We start from the raw sequence: 22,080 nt of genomic DNA on the forward strand, positions 1-22,080 counted from the left end.
CGGTGCAAACAGTAGCATGCGAAATTACAGCGATAATAATAGTTCGCTGTATCCAAAGCACGTGTACAATACAGATCCCGATCGCGACAATATAACCCGGAACCTTAAAACTAACCTTAAACACTAACTTAACACTAATAACAGAAAAAGGGATAGAATTAAGAAGACAGAAAAAATGGTAGATAAGATAGAAACAAAGATATCTGGGGTTTTGTCCCTTTTTTCGGCTTGTTTCTTTATGCGTACAATTGGGTGGGATAACACACGTCCTTCTCCTATAACTGGCCACTTCTCTTCTACAATAATTAGGATTTTTTTTTTCCACAGTTATCAATACGACCTTAAAACATGATCTTTTTTCTGAACTTATTTCTGAACTATCCGGTCATTGAAAATACAACTCCCAATATTCTCACCTTGTCCGTACACTCTGCCGTCCGGTTTATGAATGACCTGCTACATCACTTCTTTTTTTTCTCCGGCTCCTGCTTACACTTTTGCTCCTCAAATTTCTAGGAACTGCTCATCCCACCCAAGGGACAGGGAATAGATAAGAAAGTTCTAGAAGAAAATAGAATAGAACAAAAGGTAGAAAGAAGAAACAAAACTAAACTAAAATTAATATTTACAAAAATATAGTGTACCGCCACAATAATTTAGTGCAGTGTTTTCCAACCTTTTTTGTGCTATGCCCCACCTAAGCCTTTCTAAAATTCTTATGTCTCCCTAACATATACAGCAGCTATACAGTTAACTTAAACTCTGGACAAGCTCATTTTCGAATTGCCCTCCTTAGCAATCCAAATGTCCCGTGGGGTGTGAGCCCCACGTTGGGAAACACTGGTTTGTGGCTAGTGTGACACGAGATAGCGTAGATTACGTTTGTGTTTTTGGAGAGTGTTGAGTTAAATTAAAATAAAAACAATGTCGACAAAAAAGTTTAGTAGTGTAATATGGAAATATTTTACGATAGTAAACAACGAATATGCTATTGCTACCTATCTTTAAAATTTCATACAAGTAATGAAATTCATTAAGATAAAAGATCCGTTAAAGATCCGCTAAAAAGTAACGGATACAGATATGGATCTCTTTTTTTCCTCAGATATCCGTGGATACGGATATGGATACGGATATCCGCACATCACTACTAACAAGTAAGCTTTGCAATCTAAAGGTGGCTTTCCAGCAGAACACTACAGCCATTAAAGCAACCTACTTTTGGTTAACTTTGATCCAGTGTATCTCTTAAACTAATACAAATTGACTTCCTGTTCAGAACATGAAAAATTGCTTATACCATATTTATTCACGTATAAGATGATCTCATATATAGGACAAGATGTGACTTAAAGATCAAAATAAAGAAAATTAGATTTAATAATACAATCCTAATTTTATTTTGTTTAATCACAAATAAAATAATATCAAATGCATGTATTAAGACAAATCACCATATTTTCTTGATGCTATCACCTTTTGTTTACTCTCAGACTCACCCTCTGAAGTTTTGTTACAACTCCTCTCTTTCACTATCATTCCAGAAAGCGTCATCCTCTGATTTGTTGAGTAAATTTGAAATGCAGTATTTCCTGAATGACTTTGCTATCAGCTCTCGAGGAATGCTTTTCCATGCATTTTGCTATGTGGGTATCAGTATCCACATAGCAAAACCAAAAGATTAAAATGCACATGACAGGAAAAAGTTTATTTTTATTGATTCAGAATGTTCATTCAGATTCATTAAAAATACCAATTTAACAAATATGAAATAACTACATTTATAATCATTGTTAAGTGACTAGCTATTTTTGGACTATCTGTTTGAAAGCAACATGCACCTTGACTTCGATAGCACCCTGCTATAATGGCAGCATGAACTATATGTGGTTCAGAAAAATTATTGCAAAAATGCAGAATCCTTTGCTCACCTGTATAAGATGATCTAAGTTTTTGAAGCAGTGAAAAATGAATAAAAACCTCATCTTATACACGAGTAAATACAGTAATTATTTCTTGTCTACAATAATTAAGTTTGCAAAATTTTTGAACACCAGTTTGCAATATAGTAGAAAGGGAATAAAAAAAAAATATTCCCTTTCTACTATATTGAATAAGAAAAAATGCCTCTCATGTTACTCTAACATTTATTCTATTTTTTATAAATTATCATCAAAACTAACATTTATTTATTCAGTTTGATGAGTTCAACATTAAATAAATTTAAAATTTTACAGAAAATATTTATGAAATGATACATTCTAGATTAAAATAATAATAAAAATTTTAGTTTCTAATTGCAACTGAAAACAAAGTTCAATGCCTCATATTCTAACTTTCTTGCCTCATATTAACAAATATGTAAATTAACTTAATTTTCCTACAAAAAGTTAGAATATCAGGCAAAGTTATAAGTAAATTTTCTTCTACTAATTTATTTAATAAAAATATTTTATTGTGTAGTTATATTGTGCTTCTATAAATTACATTGTTTATTTGTTTTTTTCTGTGTGTGATGTTATTTCACAACATATAAAACATTTTAATCATGTTAAAATAATTTCATAAAAACATTTTCTAATCTTATAAGTTAAAGAATTTTTAAATATATTCAGGGATAGTTCAATTAATTTATATAATTTATAAATTTATAAAAATAGTTTGCAAATGTTTCTATTTTATAGGAGAGCCTTGAAATTAAATGGCACATGTACAGGAGAACATGGAATTGGAATGGGGAAAATCTCTCTCTTAGAAAAAGAATATGGTGAAAATGGTATATCTGTCATGAAACAACTCAAGAAAAGCTTAGATCCAAAAAATATCATGAATCCCAAAAAAGTATTTTATGATTTTTAAATATAGAAACTAAAGGTAATTTCTTTAATTTCATAGTAAATTATTATTGTTGATGAATGTGAATAGTATGTATTTTATAAATACTAGGAACAATTATCTGAGTGTACTAGATATCATGCAAGCTAGTCATTTTAATCTCAGATGTTTTAAATAAATGTTATATTGTGATATATTCTATAAATAGTAAGTTTGATGTCTTGTTAAATAATAAATTAAATTATTGCTATGCAGATAAATGATGGTAAAAAATATTTAGATAATTATGACGTTGTGCATTTGTATACTAAATGTTAACATTGAATAGACAATGAAATAATTTTCTTGCCTCTGCATATAAAAGTACTATTGTTGCAATAAAAAACTTATAAGGCTATTGTTTGGGAAAATATTCCCATTTGAAATTATACTAAAAGTTAAGTTTGAAAACTGAGTTTGTTTTTATATATAATGTTATGCATGAAATGATATTTTTAATTTTCACTTTAATAGTTTAAGATTATCTGATTTTAAAGATATCTAACCTTGAATCTGATCTGATTAAATGTACTTGCTATCTTTTTCACAAGAAACAATCTTTAATATGGATATTTTTTTAAGCAATTTATGTGGAGAATAATATTTTTTTTATATATTTTTTCAAAATGCAATCAGAGATCCAAGGAGTGAATATATAATGAAATATATATGTTAAATTGATGTTTTATATTTATTAATTATATTTATATCTTATTCTATAGAAATTAATTAAGGAGGAATTAAATAATAAAAATAGTCAATTTCTGTAAAGTTAGAATTTATTGATTTTAAGTAAATACATTTATACACACACACAAAAAAATAATAATAAGAATAAATAATAATAGTATTTATTATTATGAGAAAGTTAGTATTTGACAAAACATTTTAAGCATGTTGAACTGTTCCTCCACTTACTTCGGAAAGTGGAATAGGAGCACTCCTTGATTTAAACCAATTATAATCTTCAATGGATGTTATAAGAAAAGCTACAAATCCCATTATTCCAAATATCTGAGAAGATGCAAATGTTAGTTTTTTTGATAGTTAAATTTTGGTAATTAATTAAATACTGTATACTTACACTTGCAAATATTCTTGCTGTTACACCATAATAGCAAGTATTTATTGACACTAACAAAAGAATAGATATGATGATACACTTTACAGTTAGTATCACATCACTGATGAGAAACTATTGATAAAACAGAAAACAAATTTCTATAAATTTACTAAATTTAAAACAAGTAATCATAAATTGCATTATTGGCATATTTAATTTTCTTTAATTTTATAGTGATTTGATTTGAACAATAAAATTTTGATTAACTTAAAGTTAATTAAAATTTTATTGTTTAAATCAAAGTTTAAAAATCAAATATTTTTTAAATTTATGGTTTGGAAAAAAAAATCACATATGTTAGAAAAAAGTAAATTATATTTTAAAAATCAAACTATAAACATAACAATATACTTACACTTAATGGTAAATTAATTCGCCCAATTAGATACTTATCTAGTTTAAAGAATATAAGGATGAAAAATATAATTAGTACGACTATGGCGCCGATGAATACAATTTCATAATAATTGTATTTTCCAACATCATAGTAACAATAATATCCACTTCTGACACTGATGATACCACATATTGCTATCACCTGAAAAGTATTTTGAAAAATATGTTATTTGCTGTTGACTTGAAATTTCTTTATAACAACATTTATAATTACTAACATTTTTAATTAGAGTTTTGTTTATATAAACAAAAACCAGTAACTAGTAAAAGGAGTATTCAGAAAGGGGAATTGATTGTACTCTTTATAACTTTGTACTGACAGTACTTTTCCGTCTGAGTACAAAGTACTTCCATAAAAAAAATGGTTTACATCAAAACAATTTTCCCAACCCAATAACTAGAATACATTCTTAATGGCTATGAGACTACATCCCACTACAAGGATTGACCACTACCAGCTGAAAAAGTCCTTAGTAAAAGAGCAAAGATGCAGTAGTATGTTATGCCCAGGTAAATTTGAATTAGGGGACCCTTGTACAGTGTTGACTTCAGACATTTTTTTTTGAGAAAATATTTTCTTATAAAAAACTGTTTGGGATCCCCTATTGGTGGGAGCCCCAGACAATTGACCTTTTTGCTCATAGGATAACGTGCCACTGCAAGGATGCATAGATCTACATTTTTCATGAGCATTACTTAGAAATATTTTCTTGACCAACAAAACATGAAAATGATATGGAAGAACAACATTGAGAGCCTGACTAGTTTGAATAACAATTAATTCCAATTAATGTTTTTTCTCTTTGAATGTCATTTGTTTTATTAAAGTAAGGGCCAACAGTGATTAAGAAGTTGTGTGTAATATAACAATAATTATAAATTTCTGTAAATCAATTGCAAATTCAAGAAAGCCAAAGCTCTATCTCTTAGTCGTGTGATTGGTTTTGGGCCCAATAATCGGGTAATAATAATAATAATAATAATATTATTACCCGATTATTGGGCCCAAAACCAATCACACGACTAAGAGATAGAGCTTTGGCTTTCTTGAATTTGCAATTGATTTACAGAAATTTATAATTATTGTTATATTACACACAACTTCTTAATCACTGTTGGCCCTTACTTTAATAAAACAAATGACATTCAAAGAGAAAAAACATTAATTGGAATTAATTGTTATTCAAACTAGTCAGGCTCTCAATGTTGTTCTTCCATATCATTTTCATGTTTTGTTGGTCAAGAAAATATTTCTAAGTAATGCTCATGAAAAATGTAGATCTATGCATCCTTGCAGTGGCACGTTATCCTATGAGCAAAAAGGTCAATTGTCTGGGGCTCCCACCAATAGGGGATCCCAAACAGTTTTTTATAAGAAAATATTTTCTCAAAAAAAAATGTCTGAAGTCAACACTGTACAAGGGTCCCCTAATTCAAATTTACCTGGGCATAACATACTACTGCATCTTTGCTCTTTTACTAAGGACTTTTTCAGCTGGTAGTGGTCAATCCTTGTAGTGGGATGTAGTCTCATAGCCATTAAGAATGTATTCTAGTTATTGGGTTGGGAAAATTGTTTTGATGTAAACCATTTTTTTTATGGAAGTACTTTGTACTCAGACGGAAAAGTACTGTCAGTACAAAGTTATAAAGAGTACAATCAATTCCCCTTTCTGAATACTCCTTTTACTAGTTACTGGTTTTTGTTTATATAAACAAAACTCTAATTAAAAATGTTAGTAATTATAAATGTTGTTATAAAGAAATTTCAAGTCAACAGCAAATAACATATTTTTCAAAATACTTTTCAGGTGATAGCAATATGTGGTATCATCAGTGTCAGAAGTGGATATTATTGTTACTATGATGTTGGAAAATACAATTATTATGAAATTGTATTCATCGGCGCCATAGTCGTACTAATTATATTTTTCATCCTTATATTCTTTAAACTAGATAAGTATCTAATTGGGCGAATTAATTTACCATTAAGTGTAAGTATATTGTTATGTTTATAGTTTGATTTTTAAAATATAATTTACTTTTTTCTAACATATGTGATTTTTTTTTCCAAACCATAAATTTAAAAAATATTTGATTTTTAAACTTTGATTTAAACAATAAAATTTTAATTAACTTTAAGTTAATCAAAATTTTATTGTTCAAATCAAATCACTATAAAATTAAAGAAAATTAAATATGCCAATAATGCAATTTATGATTACTTGTTTTAAATTTAGTAAATTTATAGAAATTTGTTTTCTGTTTTATCAATAGTTTCTCATCAGTGATGTGATACTAACTGTAAAGTGTATCATCATATCTATTCTTTTGTTAGTGTCAATAAATACTTGCTATTATGGTGTAACAGCAAGAATATTTGCAAGTGTAAGTATATAGTATTTAATTAATTACCAAAATTTAACTATCAAAAAAACTAACATTTGCATCTTCTCAGATATTTGGAATAATGGGATTTGTAGCTTTTCTTATAACATCCATTGAAGATTATAATTGGTTTAAATCAAGGAGTGCTCCTATTCCACTTTCCGAAGTAAGTGGAGGAACAGTTCAACATGCTTAAAATGTTTTGTCAAATACTAACTTTCTCATAATAATAAATACTATTATTATTTATTCTTATTATTATTTTTTTGTGTGTGTGTATAAATGTATTTACTTAAAATCAATAAATTCTAACTTTACAGAAATTGACTATTTTTATTATTTAATTCCTCCTTAATTAATTTCTATAGAATAAGATATAAATATAATTAATAAATATAAAACATCAATTTAACATATATATTTCATTATATATTCACTCCTTGGATCTCTGATTGCATTTTGAAAAAATATATAAAAAAAATATTATTCTCCACATAAATTGCTTAAAAAAATATCCATATTAAAGATTGTTTCTTGTGAAAAAGATAGCAAGTACATTTAATCAGATCAGATTCAAGGTTAGATATCTTTAAAATCAGATAATCTTAAACTATTAAAGTGAAAATTAAAAATATCATTTCATGCATAACATTATATATAAAAACAAACTCAGTTTTCAAACTTAACTTTTAGTATAATTTCAAATGGGAATATTTTCCCAAACAATAGCCTTATAAGTTTTTTATTGCAACAATAGTACTTTTATATGCAGAGGCAAGAAAATTATTTCATTGTCTATTCAATGTTAACATTTAGTATACAAATGCACAACGTCATAATTATCTAAATATTTTTTACCATCATTTATCTGCATAGCAATAATTTAATTTATTATTTAACAAGACATCAAACTTACTATTTATAGAATATATCACAATATAACATTTATTTAAAACATCTGAGATTAAAATGACTAGCTTGCATGATATCTAGTACACTCAGATAATTGTTCCTAGTATTTATAAAATACATACTATTCACATTCATCAANTTTAAGTTACAAAACTTTATAATTCAATAAAAATTGTATTTATCTAAAAAATTTATAACTTGAGTGAAGTTTACAGCTGGTCAATGATAATTAAACAAAAATACATTTATTTTCAGTGGCGCGTTATACTATGGGCAAAAAGGGCACTTTCCTTGGGCCCAAAACCAATCTTCGATATTCTTATTACTGTAATAAGAATATCGAAGTTTAAATTTGGCATCATATCTGGAAACCCTAGATAGCGAGTGTGGCGCATGCGCAGTGAAAAACTTATCCATCATGAGGTTGCGTTAAAAAACGAACGAGGATCCCATCAAAAATTCCTCTGAAGACAAATGTCTTAAGTCAGTACTACATGGGGGCTCCCTAATCAAATTTGTTTGGATCCTATGGAGCTATATGCGCCACCTTCTATTTGAGTTTTCTTTAAATTTAACTAAAATGCATTAAAATAAGTATATGGACCTTATATTTAATCATTATTACAGTAGAACTCCGGTTATCCGACCGCCAATTATCTGAAACAGCACTTGCGCTTCTTCCTTTCTCCCTCTGACGTTGCACCTCAATTCTCTATTTACTATGACGTATACAAACGATCAATAGTATGCTACTCGCACATTGGTGGATAAATACAGTACACATATTATACCATGCTAATTTCATTCTTTACATGTTAATTTAATCCATTTATTTGAATTTGATTCAGATAATCGAAAATTCTACTGAACTATGATTCTACTTATGATGAACCAGAAGGTATGCAATTAGGCCAGGAACACACATGCGTAAAATTCGGCTTAAAATCTAGCATAAAACAGAAAACGTAAAAATTTTTCTGAAATTTTGGCTGAAACAGAACTGAAAATAGAGTAGAGCATTTCTCTACTTTTTACGTCAAAATTCCTCCAATAAAGGAAAGTCTTTTCTGTGACGTCAAAGTAGACATATAGTTTTTATTCTAACAATGGCGGCAATGAGGGTTAACCTACAATTGTGACGGTCTCGAAAAAACGAAAAATAAATGAAATAGAGGAGTTTATTGAATCCGTTCGACCACATCAGTGTCATGTATAAAGACACTGTATTTAAACAACGTTTATGGATGGCTATAGGTGCAAAATTACAAACAACAGATAGGTCTAGTAGAATCGATATATAGGCCTAGTACAGTAGACCCCCTATAACGCGGGTTCCTATAACGTAGATTCCTATAACGCGGCGAAAAAATTGCGACAGTATTCGTATAAAGACGCTAAAAGGGACGCGTAAAATGCGGTAAAACGTCATCACCAACTCGTCATCGCGGACGAGCAGCCGAACTACTTTCCGCCGTCCAGCGCCACGCTACGGAGAGTTTAGGCGGGTAAGTTGAGTTTACTATTGTCTGTACAGTATGTAAATTAGGTACCGTAAGTCTAATACAGCACTGTAATTTTATACATTTCTTGTGAAAGAAACATTTCTTATTCAACGGCCATAAAAATTATTTCTATTAATGATGTCTCCAAAGTTCAACGAATTTTTCGCAGAAAAATAACATCAGAAATTGCGGCCGCCGTTTGGTGCGATGCTCCGCGACGAACACAAGCTTAAGCAATGGCGACGTCGAACGGTGCACACTCGGTAAGTAATCCTACAATTTTTTGTTTATAGCATAGTTTATACGGATTATTCCCAAAAAATTATACGTATTTTGGAAATGTTAAGTCGAATTAGTCTAGAATCGATTAATTTTATGGAAGAAAACCTTTCAAACAGCTGTAGTCCGTAAACTTCACGCGTGTCGGGCTGCGATTGGCTCATGTATTTAAGGATTCCTACAACGCGAAATTCGTATAACGAGGAACGTATCTACCGCATCATAGGGGGATCTACTGTATTTAGATCACATGTTCTTTATTTGAATTCGGAATACAAGTCTATTAATTTAAATTTTCTATTATAATATAGAAAATTTGTGGAGGAAGTGGAGAAAAAATGGAAGGTACAGTACAAAGGGATAGATAGCCTATATGAGAGGAAAAAATAAATAAAATTAGCACTGTTGAATCCAGTTGGTGGAAATGTTGGTGGCAGTGGTGTTTCCTATTCGGCCAGAATTTTTACGTATGTGTGTTCTGGCATAAAAGCGTAAAACAGAAACTGACCTGAAAGCTGATTTCTGATTCAGTTTTCTGCCACACAATTTTACGCATGTGTGTTCCTGGCCTTAGTGTGTCCGAAAAGTTGTGTGTAATGACATTAAAGTCATATGTACAGTAATGTATACAATTTGCAAATCCCATATGCAATACGTACAATATTGTATATGGGTCCTGCAATTTCGCAAAATGAAAAAAGAGATTAGGAACTTATTTATTGTGATTTAATTTCGAATTTAATATATGTTTCGAAATACAGTATGTAGAATATCAAGTGTAGCGTCTATTGTATTGTTTAAGGATTCCATTCCTGTATGAATCATCGACTTCAATATATTTCTTGCCCTTGAAAAGATAAAGTTGGCCCATTATTTGACGAAGCTTGAAAAGTATTGTATATAACACTAAAATGTGTATAAATATTTCCAAAAATATCTGGTACTTAACCGTCCATGAAAATTTGTTGGGGTTACTAGCATGGGTTGGATCCTAGTTCCTTCAGAACACTAGATTGACGTTTTAAAGTGTCTCGGCCGTCACATGTGGCTATGAAAAGTGACTTATCTGTATAAAAACACAATAGGGAACGTGTAATAGTATCCTATTCCTAAGTGTTCAACATTTCGTTGTCCAAGATAAAATTGAAAACTCCCTGAATATGGCAGATATTGTGATTGGTTTATGGTTTTGTTTGCGTCAACGCGACACGTGGACGATTTGCGGAGGAGTGTGCTTCCAGGAAGGACTTTCTATAAGAAACTGTTCCTTATTTCAGTGTTACTAACTCGAAGAAAAGCCTGAAAACTTCACGTGACCAATACATTGGTGGAAAACCAGAGCTATATTCCAGTATTCCCATCATATCCCCCTGGTTAAACGAGTTTCGTTTTTAAATTATGTAATTATCTTCTCAAAAAGTGTGCTGGCAGATGTACAATCAGTGCCATTTTTAGAACGTAAGGGGCCCTGGGCCAAGACCATGATGGGGCTCCCTTAATGAAACAGAAACAATAGTAGAGGAGAAGGTGGTATTATGGAACCCCATTTTCATTATTGTGAATTGTAAACAAGGTATCATAACTACACCCACATTTTTTGTGCGAAAAGTACTGGTAACTGTTATACTAGCGAAAAATCCAATTAGGAACATCTAGTTTAACTATAAAGTATGGTTTTTGAAGGCTTCTGTACAAAAAGTCAGAAAGTAGGCTTAGGGAAAACCGGGTGGTAATATTGAAGCTTACTGTATGTTTTCAAAAAATGTTTTAATGTATCCAAAAACAAATAGGAAAGTATAAAGAATGTTAAATAATTACAAAATTATTTACTCCAATGTATTTTATTGCAAAAATGATTTAATAATAATAATAATAAAGAAATGTACAAAGAAGAAGCTAATCATTTACAAAAATCACAAATATAATGCTCCTATAGTGTTAGATATCTGTTTTTACTTTTTTCATTTTCCTTCTACTGTTTCATTCATCTACCGCATATTTTTACAAAAGTTAGACGGGTTCCTTATTAAAAGCACCAACGGGGTCCGTATTTCATGCATTGCCATTTTGGGTTAACTTATGTCTGTCAAGACCAAATTTTAAAAAAAACGTGATCATCATATAGATTAATATGTACCCCTAAGTCTCTGGAACGGAATACACGCACCAGTGAACCTACAACTACACGATTTATATTTTAGAAATAATTAAATTCACTTAGTATTCAAAACTTCCGAATTTCGAAAAACACAAATATACTAAATCACTACGGACAACCGTTTAACTTAAGTGAAACGGGTTATCCCCTTGCAATGGATATCTGGCTTAGTTCAGTTCAGGCACAATCCGCTACAGTTCGCCTTTATTATTAGTTTGAAATGGATGGGTTCCATAATATCACCTTTTCCTCTATATTAGACCTACGGATGCATTATTTGTTTCCTCCCTTGGAGTATATACGATTTTTCACCTCCCTTGGCCAGAAAGTGAAATTTTCTTCCCACGCAGCAGGAAGAAAGTACCATTTTCAGCCGAGGTGTGGTGAATAAGAAGTATCAAAAATTTTATAAGTTTGCTTAGTTTTAAGATCATTTTAAACTACGTATAGGAGAAATAAAGTATTTGATATTTTTAATAATTTATTTATTTTAATTTACCTATTTTTTATTTGTAACTTTATTACTTTCAGATTAGAGGCCTCCTATGGCCTGGGGCCCTGTCCTAAAGACGACACTGATTTCCAGAGATTTCCATGTTAAAATTTCCATGTTAAAATTGTACAGTACAATTTTAACATGGAAATCTCTCTATTTACAAGAAATGTATATTCACATGCTGTATGTTCTTCTGAGACAGATGAATTCATATAACATTCAAATGATGCATCACTGAACACTGGAAGTATTCAGTGGTGTACCAGAAGTTCTAGAGTAAGTACTTTCTCCAATGAGTAATCGAAACACTGGTAGGGGGAGGGCTTTTATGGAAAACTGGTTCCTATTTAGGTGTAACAAATGTGAAGAAAATCCGGAAAACTTTTCCAGGAAAGCCTGTTGGCGAGGCGCGAACCCACGACCAGTATTCAATGGTTTTATCCACTCGGGTCACTGGTGGGCTATCCCTAGTCGCACTTGATAAAAATCTTGTGTATAACATCTCTTACTGTGAATGACCGATATCTGGCGAATGTCAGCATTCACACAGTCGTTTCGTGTATGTACGAAATATTTGCTAAATATCATTATTTCTTACTTACACCGGCAAATGTCGACATTTATCATGCACTGATGGTGAATGTTGAATAAAAATATTTTTATTACGTTAAGACTAAAATGCAACTTTTTAATATGTCAGAATAGGAGAAAGCTTAATTAATTAACTAAGTAACAGCACATGTAAATAAATTGTTGAACCTAAAACGAACAGTACATTCTTAATCGGAAAAGAAAAATAATACACAATAGTAAACTTACACATATATTATGTGATCAACTTTATACAATCTTATTGCAACAACTTAAACTGTTATGACACTTTGAATGTCACAAGAGTACCTCGCTTTTACAACTGCATTTATTCGTGGAACACTTTTTTTTGCAATGACAGCGTGTATAGCCTTGCCCTCCACTTTTTGAATTATCTGCAGCTGCTTCCCTCAGCGATATTTCTTGAGAAGAAATCTCATCTATAGAAAGTAACTTTTTTTTTTTTTTTTTTTTTACAAATTACGAACTGATTACGGGTATAAAGCTGCTTGAGGGTACCATTTTTGTTTACTAATTTATAAAAGTCGGAGTCTTTTATTCCAACAACAACCGCCAACACATTTCAGGCATCTGTCTGGGCAAGGTCGACATCAGGGACTTCGTACTGTATCACCAATTTGAGTAGAAGAAAACAGTGAAGAATTTGGCGACAGACTATCGCCTCTCTATCGACATCGGCTTCTCGGGTGTCGTTTCGACCTCCACCAAGGCTTATCTGTGCTTGTCGACATACACCAGCGATTGTTCGAATGTATAATAATATAACCAAATATTCGGTCTTTCACCAACATATTTTGTGTGTGTCGACATTCTCTAAATTCGGTCTTTCACAGTAACAAAAAATATACAGTATAAGAAACCTATGGAATTTACATTCGTATAGTTTCTCTATTAGACTACTGTGGATGCGAATTCTGACGAGTTCGTCCGAACAAACAAATACCTGTTTTCCAATGAGAGTGTTTACTTTGGCAGCGAAGGGCATGTCAGAACACGCACGATGTAGTCAGAACCATTCGAGCGTTCAAACGAGTTTGATTTTTTCGTGCGTTCTGACGTTGAATTTCGAGTGTTTTGGTTTTTTCAACGTGGATATTGATAAATTGATTAGTCTTGTGTTCGAGAATAGGTGTTTGTGGGACATGAAAGACAAAAACTATCACAACAGAGATATTTCTCGGCAGAGATAGCTCTCATTCTGAAATACTCGAAAGACTTTTGCGGGTTGTTCCACAAATCTTGATATAACATTTGGAACTCTCTCTCATCGTCTCTTGTGGAAAATGCTCTGTTTTCTCACCACCTATCAACAATAACTTGGATGAGTTTTATTTTCTTGAAAGTCCGTTGATTAAGTTATTGTTGATAGGTGGTGAGAAAACAGAGCATGTTAACCACTTATTTTCCACAAGAGACGATAAGGGAGAGTTCCAAATGTTATATCAAGATTTGTGGAACAACCCGCAAAAGTCTTTCGAGTATTTCAGAATGAGAGCTATCTCTGCCGAGAAATATCTCTGTTGTGATAGTTTTTGTCTTTCATGTCCCACAAACACCTATTCTCGAACACAAGACTAATCAATTTATCAATATCCACGTTGAAAAAACCAAAACACTCGAAATTCAACGTCAGAACGCACGAAAAAATCAAACTCGTTTGAACGCTCGAATGGTTCTGACTACATCGTGCGTGTTCTGACATGCCCTTCGCTGCCAAAGTAAACACTCTCATTGGAAAACAGGTATTTGTTTGTTCGGACGAACTCGTCAGAAGAAGATTTCGTCAGAATTCGCATCCTCAGTAACCGTAGCCTTATAGAGCTAGTGGAAGGAACGGCGAAACTAAATCGAGGCGCCTCTAGCGGCGATGCGGGGAAATAAAATCGGGGCTACAAAGGTGGCATGTGCTTCTCCTTTTCGGGGCGTACGAATAATATTTCTTAGAAGGCAGTGTGGTTTTGAAGCAATATCTACCGAAACCCTGAGAAAAATTAATTTAAAGAAAGGAGAGAAACTGCTTTTTACAATAAATATTAGTTTGGGTACCCACATCATTACATAACTTTTCACAAAATAAGACTGCCATATTATCTGTACTATTAAGTGGTTCCCTACATTTTGTGTAGAGGTTTGTGTTCCAGTGTCATGTTTGGTGATCATAGGTATGGTTTCGGTGTCCACATCCATGCTATCCATGTTATCCATGCTATCCACCTTCTTTATTTCTTGCCTGCCTTAAAAACCTATCAGCATTTCCACAACCCTGTTTCTTGTAGCATGTTGGAAAAAGCGTGGGAACATATGTTGGATGGTCTGGGTGGTCAATTTTCCGTCCACCTACAAAATGCTGACTGCAAACTTTGCTGGTAATTTGTGGGTTGCCAAGGTTTGCCATCTTTTCTGAAAAAATGTTTTTAATTTTTCATATTATATTACAATTATCAAGCAACTTTGGTCACTTTTTGACTAATGAATTATTTGAAATGATCTTTAATACTGGTTAATAATGACATCATTAAGCATTTTTTAAATTTTGTTAATTATTATCAGGATTTTAGATTTACAGAAATACGAAATGTTTTGGTATTTTTAACGCGTTATTACTCAATGCACTACGTAAACAATGGGTAGTAATATAAAGTGGACTACACCTATTTACCACTAAAAAAAAGGCACCCTAGCCATTTATAGAGATCATTACAATACAATGCCTTTAAATGTCACAGTTATATATACACACACAACTTTAAAAAAATACCTTTAATGAAAATACCCAAGCATAATACTTACTCAATCCACCGAATTGCAGCCAGCCATTTCTCTTTCCTTCCAGGGTATTTTTCATTCGGAAACGAATAAAACTTTGTACCTGGCGGCGCAGTAATATACGTAACACTACAACCGATCACACAACAGGTATTTTTTGAAGTTTTGTGTGGCAGAAAGTTGTGGTTCATTATACAGAAAGAAAACAAACACAGTGTTTCACTATGTATCTAACCCAAAGACGCACGTGTTTTCCCGAAAAAGTTTTCTTTGCCTGCCTAAAGGTGGCGCTCAACTCAGTTCCACTAGCTCTATAGTAAATTTTGCTAACTTTTTACAGACGCGAATACAGTAAAACTTGTCCAAAACGGAACCCGAATATAAAGGGAACCTGCCTGAACGGAAAAAATTCTTCTAAACAGAGCGAAGTTAAAAAAAGAAAAACTGTTCAAAACGGAAACCTGCAAACGGGAAAAATATTCGGAATCGTGCGATTCCGGTTTATACAGGTTTTACAGTATTTACACTCATGCCAACTTTTTCATGTCCCTTCTCAAGCATAAAGTAACGAAACCTATTTAAAACGAACAGACTAGTTTTATATGGTTAATTTATTTTTCATTGATTATCGAATATAATGTCAAAAAATTAACATTAAAAAACATATCTCTATCACATGCTTATAAAAAATGAAATGGCCATTATTTTGCTTTCTTACTAATATACTTACTTACAGAATAAATTTTAACTAAAATTAAATTAAATTTAGTTTGATAACACAGAATAGTTCGATTACAGTGCGGGAGCGAGTGCATTTTATACATTGAAACCTCTCTAAAGCGACCACCTTTCATAAAGATAACTGGTGGCCTCAAAGTAGAAGTTTTACTGTTTTTTTTTTTTAATTTTAAAGCAATAACGAATCTATTATAAAAAATCAGCCATCGTATTACCTGTACTTTCATTTTAGGATATTGCACAAGATACAGATAATAGGCTACTTTACGATCATGTTCGGAAGTTTTGTCAGTTTTTTGTCTTTAAGCAAAATGTTTTGATAAAGTTTTAATTAAAATATAAAGTTAAACTCTAAAATTAGACCGATAAATTATAAACAAATAAAACCTTTTCGTTTGATTATCTTTTTTACAGGAGGAGGAGAAGTGAAATTTGTACCAATGAAAATATACCAATTTAATTAAACAAAGGACCATTTCATAATGGTTGAGGGTATCTAAAAAAACTTTTATAATTTTTTATACTAATTTAAGTGCTAACATAATTAAGAAATACAATAAAAGTATCACTTACAAATTGAGCAATTCTCAGTATTCCGTATCGAGTTTTTATAAATGCAGTGTTAAACTTGCTTTCTGCTTGTGTTTTCGTATCCGTTTGTGACATTTTTTCGTACAGACCACGTAATTTTCCTTACGTTTAACCTTAAAAATTATGAAACTCCAATGGATGAGAATTGTACTCTGTGGAAAAGTGAATCAAACCAGTTATTTTTTCTTTCTTTTCCCTTTGAAGGAGGCTCTCTCTCGTTTCTGTACAAGTGTCTAACCGGTTTGAATAGAGTTAAACCGGATGTACTGTACGCAACTCTATTAAATGAATTCCTATTGGTTTAATTTTTGTTTACATTTCCCTTCATTTATCAAACTGCTAAAACAACTGCTTTAGGAAATATATTCTGTCTAAATAATTAGTAATAATGATTAAACTAATTACTATTTTATGCATTGTATTTAGTTTTACTTTTCCGCTCTTTATTTTATTAAATAAGAGGGAAAGTATGGCAATCGGTCTATCAAAGATTTTTACATTTTGACTCGGACTTTAAACGTCGAGAGACGAAAAAAAATTGCGGGTTTTTTCTGTATGTATTGATATTAGCGATTAATATCCATGCATACAGAAAAAATCCGCGAATTATTTTGCATTTTTAACACCCCCAAACACTAACTGTTAGTGTGTGGGGACAGATTTTGTAGTAGGACCGGACTTAATGACGATTTTATGCTATTAGCATTTACAATTTAAAAAAAACTCATTTCTATCCTCAAAATTAAGCTTTTTGTCATTTTATAATAATTAAAAATATAAAAAGTTTTAAAATAAATGATCAAACAGATGGCGCTAAACACAGTTTTAGATGTTACTAGGAAAGTTAAGCAACTCATTGCTGGATTTTTCCTAGGGTGTGAAAATATTCAAGCCAAATTTGGGGAGGATACGTTGAACGGTATAGAACCCTTTATCTAACAAACAAACAAATATATTTTGATATATATATATTTATATATATATATATATATAGAATTAGTTATAAATGTAATGTTTAATTATTTATAAGTAATTGCAATTTAAAAATAAATTATTTTTGAATTAATTACAAGTTTTTGTTTAATTAATGATAACTTTTACTTTTCCAAAACACTTCAATTCCCATTTTTTTTATTTATATTAATAATAATACTAACCAAACAAGCATTTATGTTAAATATACTTGCGAGCACTACGTTGGCCTCTTTATTCCTAGACTTATTACACCGTCAGTGGACACACGATCAGCCGTAGAAAATCAATTTATTTTCCCAAAAAGTATGCATTTCGGACCTAAAGTCCCCCATCAACTTTTTTACAATATTTAAGAAATAAAACATGTAAATTAAACAGTATTAACATTAAAAAATTTAGGTTGTAATATAACTTACATATATGAAATTGACTCATCCACATCTGCGAAATGCACACTAAAGTATCAACATTCGGTAAAACACCGAGAACAGATCAAAATATTACGTATATACTATAATATTAACAGGATGTTAATAATTTAAGTACACAAATTACATAAAAAGTATAACTATGAACTTATATTAAACGTACTGATACGATATTTAGAGCAATATAATTAAATTAAACAGTACACAACGTTACGAGCCGGTCAACTGTTATAATTAATACGAAATAAAAGACAGATTTAAAATAATAAAATGATTTACTGTACTGTACATTTAGTAATTACCTTTATTTTTCTCCCTTTATTTATACACTCCCCTTCCCCCGCGCCCCTTTGTCAAATATGCGTACCACGATTCATGCAATTTTTAGCCGGAATTATTATTCATGATTTTTTCGTGATTTTTATTATTTCTAAATGCTCGTGGTTTTTTTTATTAAGTTAATGCATTTTACAATATATATAGTATTAAAATTTAATACTAATTNTGGGTTAATAAAAAATCAATTTATTATAGATAATTTAACAAATATAAATTATTATTAAAAAATGGGGGTTACAAAAAATTATGAAATATTTGGAGGGCCGCGCGTATAAAAAGGTTAGGACCCACTATATTAGGGGATTGATGCTATTATATTTTTATGGTTAAAGATCGAGCGGTTCGGAGAGGTAAAGGAGGTCGTGTGTTGTATTTCCAGTAGGGTCGGACTTAATGACGATTTTACTCGTTATTAGCATTTATAAGTTTTATAAAACTCATCCCCTTCTTCAAAATTAATCTTTTTGTTATAATAATTAAAAACAGTGTATAAAAACTGTTTTCAAATAAAACGTCATAACACGCAGTTTTAAATCTTGCCGGGAATGTTAAGCAACTTGTTGCCAGACCCTTTTTTTTTGTATGTATAAATGTTAGTAAAATTTGTAAGCCATTTTGTTGTTGTTATTATTTAATAAATTCGTCGAATGTATTTCAGGTAAAATAAAACAAATATTGTTATTTCAAAAATAACCTGGTAGATAGAAATGAAAACAAATACAGTTGAACCTCCAACAACGACCATCTCTAAACAGCGGCCATTTTTAGAAACATTTTTAATTAAACAGAAATTTATACAAAATTACTTTCAAACAACGACCATATTTTCAATGTTCCTCTCAGTCGCCGTTATTTAGAGGTTCGACAGTGACGTGTTATAGGTTCTTGGGGCCCAGGCGAATTTGAATTAATGTTGACTTAAGACATTTTTCTTCGAGAAATTTTTAAGAAAATACATTCTTATAAAAGATTGGATTTGGAGTCCCCTGTTGCTGGGGCTCCAGGCAATTTTCCTTTTTGCTCATAGAATAACACGCCTCAGGTTTGTACTGTACTTCATAAAAAACGCATTGCCACTTGAAACTTTTATCCGATATTGTAATTAAGTTTTTGATTTCTCTGTTCTGGATCACACTTTAAAATACTTATAAACACATATAAGATTTGTATAAAATTTAAATGATTAAAACATAAAATAGAAAAAGTATTTATAGTTTAATTGTTATAAAATTTTCTTTTCTTTGGCAAACGAAAAAACTATAAGCTAATACTGTGGATGTACGCAGAAAATTTTTCAGGGGGAAACCTTGTAGATAAATAATTACACCAATAAATTTTTATATATTTAAATTTTGGGGATTTACAAGTAGATTATAGAACATAGTATTGCATAAATACGAAAAGACAGAGAAAATGTCCAATCGAGCTTATAAGGTTACGTTTCTCAATCACTTTTACGATTATAATTCTTGGAATTTTTTACTCGATTTCAGAGGGAAAGTGCCCCGTTTGTCCCCCTTTACGGACTCCCATGGATAATACTAATAATTAGCGAAAAAAATCTGTAAATGATCCTAATGTCTACGAATCGCGAAGATAATCTTGACTTAATTGGCAACGGAACGCATGGGAAGTGTGAGAAGTGGTTGCCTTCCGGGTAGATTTCCTATGAAATATTAATTCTTAGGTGAAAAACTCCGGAAAGTCCATGTGTTCAGCCCTTTGTTGAGGCACGAACCCGCTACTAATTATCAATGTTTTATTCATTCGATGGTCTCATCTCTAGATATCAACTTGATGAAATAAAAATCTTGTAAGGTTGTAAATATGTTGCTTCCTCAATTTTATTTTAAAAAATTATTATATTTTAAAATTTTAATAACTATTTTTTTTGTTAACCCCTNACGAAAGATTTAAAAATATTGGTAAAAACGTGCTAAGACACCTCAGACCGTCTAAGAGTGAAAATAAAATTTTTAAAATCTATATTATATTTTGTCTTGATGATGTAATTGTTTGGAGCTGATGTAATTGTTTGGAGTTACTTAAAATTACAAGGAAACTTCAATGAGTAAATGAGCAACGAAAATATTTTTAAAATTTAATTTACTTGAATATAAAATGCCAAAAATAGCGACATTATGGACAGGCATGTTGCATTTACAGATTCTGGAATATTTTCCAGTGAAATGGGATAAAGTTTTTCGGCGTAAATTGCGGGAAAATATTGTTTTATAAATTATTTTCTCGCAAATTACAAACGATACTGCTAAACGAAGAGAACTGTACAAGGAAATTATACTAAATTATACTTGTTTCTTGAAAGTATTGCATATATAGAAGTAATGAGCTTTTCATTTATTTGTTATATAACAGAGTATGGCAATCGGCCAAAAAATTACCTTCAAGATTTTTACATTTTTGGACTCGGGACCTTGAAACGTCGACAAATGCAAAAAGTTCGCGGGTCTTTTCTGTGTGTATGGATGTTTGTGTATGTGTGTGGGATTTTGTTCACCTTCTTTGAAGCTTAAATAACTCCTGTGCTTTTTTGTCGAAAATTTCTGAAATTTTGCAGGAAGGTTTGTGTATTAAGGCAGTGTTTCTTAACAGGGGGGGGGGCCCATAAGAAGTTTACGCGGGGCCGCCAAATTATGCAAAATTTCCTTCAGAATATAATAAAAAGAAAATTGATGTATAACCGAATATCGTATTGAAAAGTGAAATAAGAAAGATAAAGTTTTCATATTTATTTATTTATTATTTCTTCCTACATACAACTTGTTAGTACAGAAGAAATAAATGCAAATATGCTAGTTACACCACAGTATTTACTTCTTTTCTTTTAAAGTAATTCTAAGAAACTATTAATGCTNGATGTATAACCGAATATCGTATTGAAAAGTGAAATAAGAAAGATAAAGTTTTCATATTTATTTATTTATTATTTCTTCCTACATACAACTTGTTAGTACAGAAGAAATAAATGCAAATATGCTAGTTACACCACAGTATTTACTTCTTTTCTTTTAAAGTAATTCTAAGAAACTATTAATGCTTGGAATTTTAAAAATAATTAGGAAAAATAGTAGGCTTAGTAGTAGACTTTGAAAATTTAAATGTTTTTGCAAAAGATATGCAAAATCTTTACAAGTTGTTGGTGTTTTAGTTTTAGCATCGACTTTGGATCAAATAATAGTGCATTTCTTTCTTATATTCATGGGCGTAGCCAGAGTTTTGTTATGGGGGGGCCTAGTGGAGGCCAACCTGACACAAAATTGAATTATTTCGAATTATTGTTCATTATTGGGCACCGAGCAAGCCGTTCACCTTTTTTTAGTACTGTGGTACCTCAGGTTACGAACGCCCCAGCATACGAAATTTTCAGGATACGACATGAAATTCGAACATATTTTTGCTCCACGATACGAACAAAAACTCACCATACGACGTTACATTAGTTCGCATTTTTCATTTGTTTTTCTTACTACAGTTATTTTTTT

General features: G+C 31.0%; 2 protein-coding genes and 1 long non-coding RNA gene across 3 annotated transcripts in view; 2 read left to right on the forward strand and 1 right to left on the reverse strand.

Moving 5' to 3' along the window:
* Positions 1-3,524, forward strand: part of LOC111625240 (probable D-lactate dehydrogenase, mitochondrial) — a 49,193-nt gene extending 45,669 nt beyond the window's left edge. The window contains exon 8 of the mRNA XM_023368335.1: positions 2,685-3,524. Within this exon, the coding sequence (XP_023224103.1) occupies positions 2,685-2,859 (175 nt within the window). The 3' untranslated portion in view covers positions 2,860-3,524. The remainder of the gene's footprint in view (positions 1-2,684) is intronic.
* Positions 3,525-3,646: 122 nt separating this feature from the next.
* LOC111625222 lies at positions 3,647-17,228 on the reverse strand. The gene is made up of 4 exons (XM_023368306.1): positions 16,818-17,228; positions 4,353-4,535; positions 3,959-4,069; positions 3,647-3,888 (listed from the first exon to the last, which is right to left on the reverse strand). Exons 1-4 carry the CDS (start codon positions 16,908-16,910, stop codon positions 3,763-3,765), a joined length of 513 nt encoding a protein of 170 aa, XP_023224074.1. The 5' UTR covers positions 16,911-17,228; the 3' UTR covers positions 3,647-3,762.
* On the forward strand, positions 5,884-7,093 carry LOC111625223. Its single transcript, XR_002756695.1, has 3 exons — positions 5,884-6,387; positions 6,671-6,781; positions 6,852-7,093. It is a non-coding gene; the product is annotated as an uncharacterized LOC111625223 (long non-coding RNA).
* Positions 17,229-22,080: the final 4,852 nt, after the last annotated feature.

The sequence above is a fragment of the Centruroides sculpturatus genome, unplaced genomic scaffold (genome assembly GCF_000671375.1).
Source record: "Centruroides sculpturatus isolate CEXI.00-Female unplaced genomic scaffold, Cexi_2.0 scaffold317, whole genome shotgun sequence".
Taxonomy (NCBI): Eukaryota; Metazoa; Arthropoda; class Arachnida; order Scorpiones; family Buthidae; genus Centruroides; species Centruroides sculpturatus.

What these genes read in the sequence shown, in the direction of transcription:
- LOC111625222 (XM_023368306.1), bottom strand. Translation starts at nt 16,910, where the DNA reads ATGTCACAAACGGATACGAAAACACAAGCAGAAAGCAAGTTTAACACT. An exon ending in TACTGAGAATTGCTCAATTT is followed by an intron (nt 4,536 to 16,817) that starts GTAAGTGATACT and finishes AATACTTTTCAG; the next exon opens with GTGATAGCAATATGTGGTAT. An exon ending in CAGCAAGAATATTTGCAAGT is followed by an intron (nt 3,889 to 3,958) that starts GTAAGTATACAG and finishes GCATCTTCTCAG; the next exon opens with ATATTTGGAATAATGGGATT.